Below are 1,506 nucleotides of genomic sequence, written 5' to 3'. Positions count from 1 at the left end.
AAAAAAAAACAAAAAACCGATGAGGTATATAGAGGAAAAGGATCAAACCGGATATATCAAGCTGAAAAGCAAAAATAGTGGAAACTTTCCTGTTCGTTATATTTCGTAGATACGCGAGACCGGCGCCGGGAAAAAAAAGATCTTCATTATATGAGATTTATCGGCCATCTGGAAAGATGATGGCAGTGTTATTCGTTAGAATTCGTCCCCCCGATGCTTTTCCTCAATTTGTCTCTTCGCTCCTCAAGCTTATCTTGTTCCCTCTGGCGCCGGATCTGGAGAATCCGCTGTTGCAGCTCGCGCAAGGATCGTATGGGCACTTGCAAGACCGTTCTTGGCCTAAAATTGCGATTACGGCGCGTAGGACGTACCCGAAGGGGTGGGAAACCAGTGTTGTAGAAGGATGGAAATTCTTGGTTGCCACTCTTGCGATGCGTGGTCCGATGCCGAGAACGGTTGGACATCCGCCGAAGAACTGACAGTGGGCCGGCGAATACGACGCGCTTATGCGGTATACCCAAAGAGTTACTGACGTACAGATCATCGATATTCCTCGTGCTAGGAGAATCAGGCCTGGTGATACCCTCGCCATCGAGGTCAGAGTCCACAAGTCCTTCCCAAAATGGTCGAGGTAGCCAAAATGGATGTAATTTGCTGTCTATCTGTTTGCCCGCTTTGGGATTTCGTACATTTTGAGATAAAACCGGGGCAGTGTATATTTCGGCACGTCTCCGGGAGCTCAAAGCACGGCGAACTGAGCCGAGGCGATGCATTCCGCCATTGAATTTTTCGGAATTGATTTTTTCTGGAACAGCGGGTTGGCCAATTTCATCCATAGGTGTTGGAGGAATAACCTTTACGGCAGAGGGTTTTGGCGGAGGACGAGGGTTTCGGAGTGGAGAGTCAACATCAGCTATTGTGTCTTGATTAGATGTATTTGGGGTCGTCGGTCGAACAACTTTCATTTCCATATCACCTGGAGAGGTGCGCAGCTCCTGGTCAGCTCGTGATTCGGTGATAGGCTGCTGATCTACAAGCAAAAGTGACTTGTTATTATGGAAGAAAAACGGGACAGCCCTGGCTTCGTGAATCTCCACTGGGCCAGGAGATAATGACTGAATGGATGCTTGAAACGGTGTAAGAGTGAGGGACGGAGATATCATTGGGCCGTTTTCATCACATGGCTGTTGGATTGTAAGTGGAGTTAGGTTTGCAAACTGTTTGGCAGGTTCCTGGGCGGGGATTTTGATGGATACAGGATCCATAGCGCCGTGATTGCGGCGTTCAGGGGTAGAGGGTTGGGAGGTAGGAGGAAGTGCATGTCGCAAACTCTCCAACGTCAGCGAAGGTACCCTCGAGTTATTTCTACTGGTGGGTGCGGATAACGAGGACTTTCTTTGGGGAACAACTGGTCCGGACGAATAACTGCCGCAACCCACAATTTTTGAGGTCGTGGAAAGTAGAGATGAGGATAAAGTGCGTCTTGTCCGCCGAGCTATGTCAAAA

General features: G+C 48.9%; 1 protein-coding gene across 1 annotated transcript; it reads right to left on the bottom strand.

Moving 5' to 3' along the window:
• Positions 1-96: 96 nt before the first annotated feature.
• Positions 97-1,265, bottom strand: HCAG_04509 (predicted protein; the record flags this gene model as incomplete). Its single annotated transcript, XM_001540619.1, has 2 exons — positions 97-168; positions 372-1,265. 2 exons carry the CDS (start codon positions 1,263-1,265, stop codon positions 97-99), a joined length of 966 nt encoding a protein of 321 aa, XP_001540669.1.
• Between the last annotated feature and the right edge of the window lie 241 nt (positions 1,266-1,506).

Source organism: Histoplasma capsulatum, genomic scaffold, assembly GCF_000149585.1.
Source record: "Histoplasma capsulatum NAm1 scaffold_4 genomic scaffold, whole genome shotgun sequence".
In the NCBI taxonomy this organism is placed as follows: domain Eukaryota; kingdom Fungi; phylum Ascomycota; class Eurotiomycetes; order Onygenales; family Ajellomycetaceae; genus Histoplasma; species Histoplasma mississippiense.
Note: the sequence above shows the minus strand (reverse complement) of the source record. Positions and strands in the feature narration are given on the sequence as shown.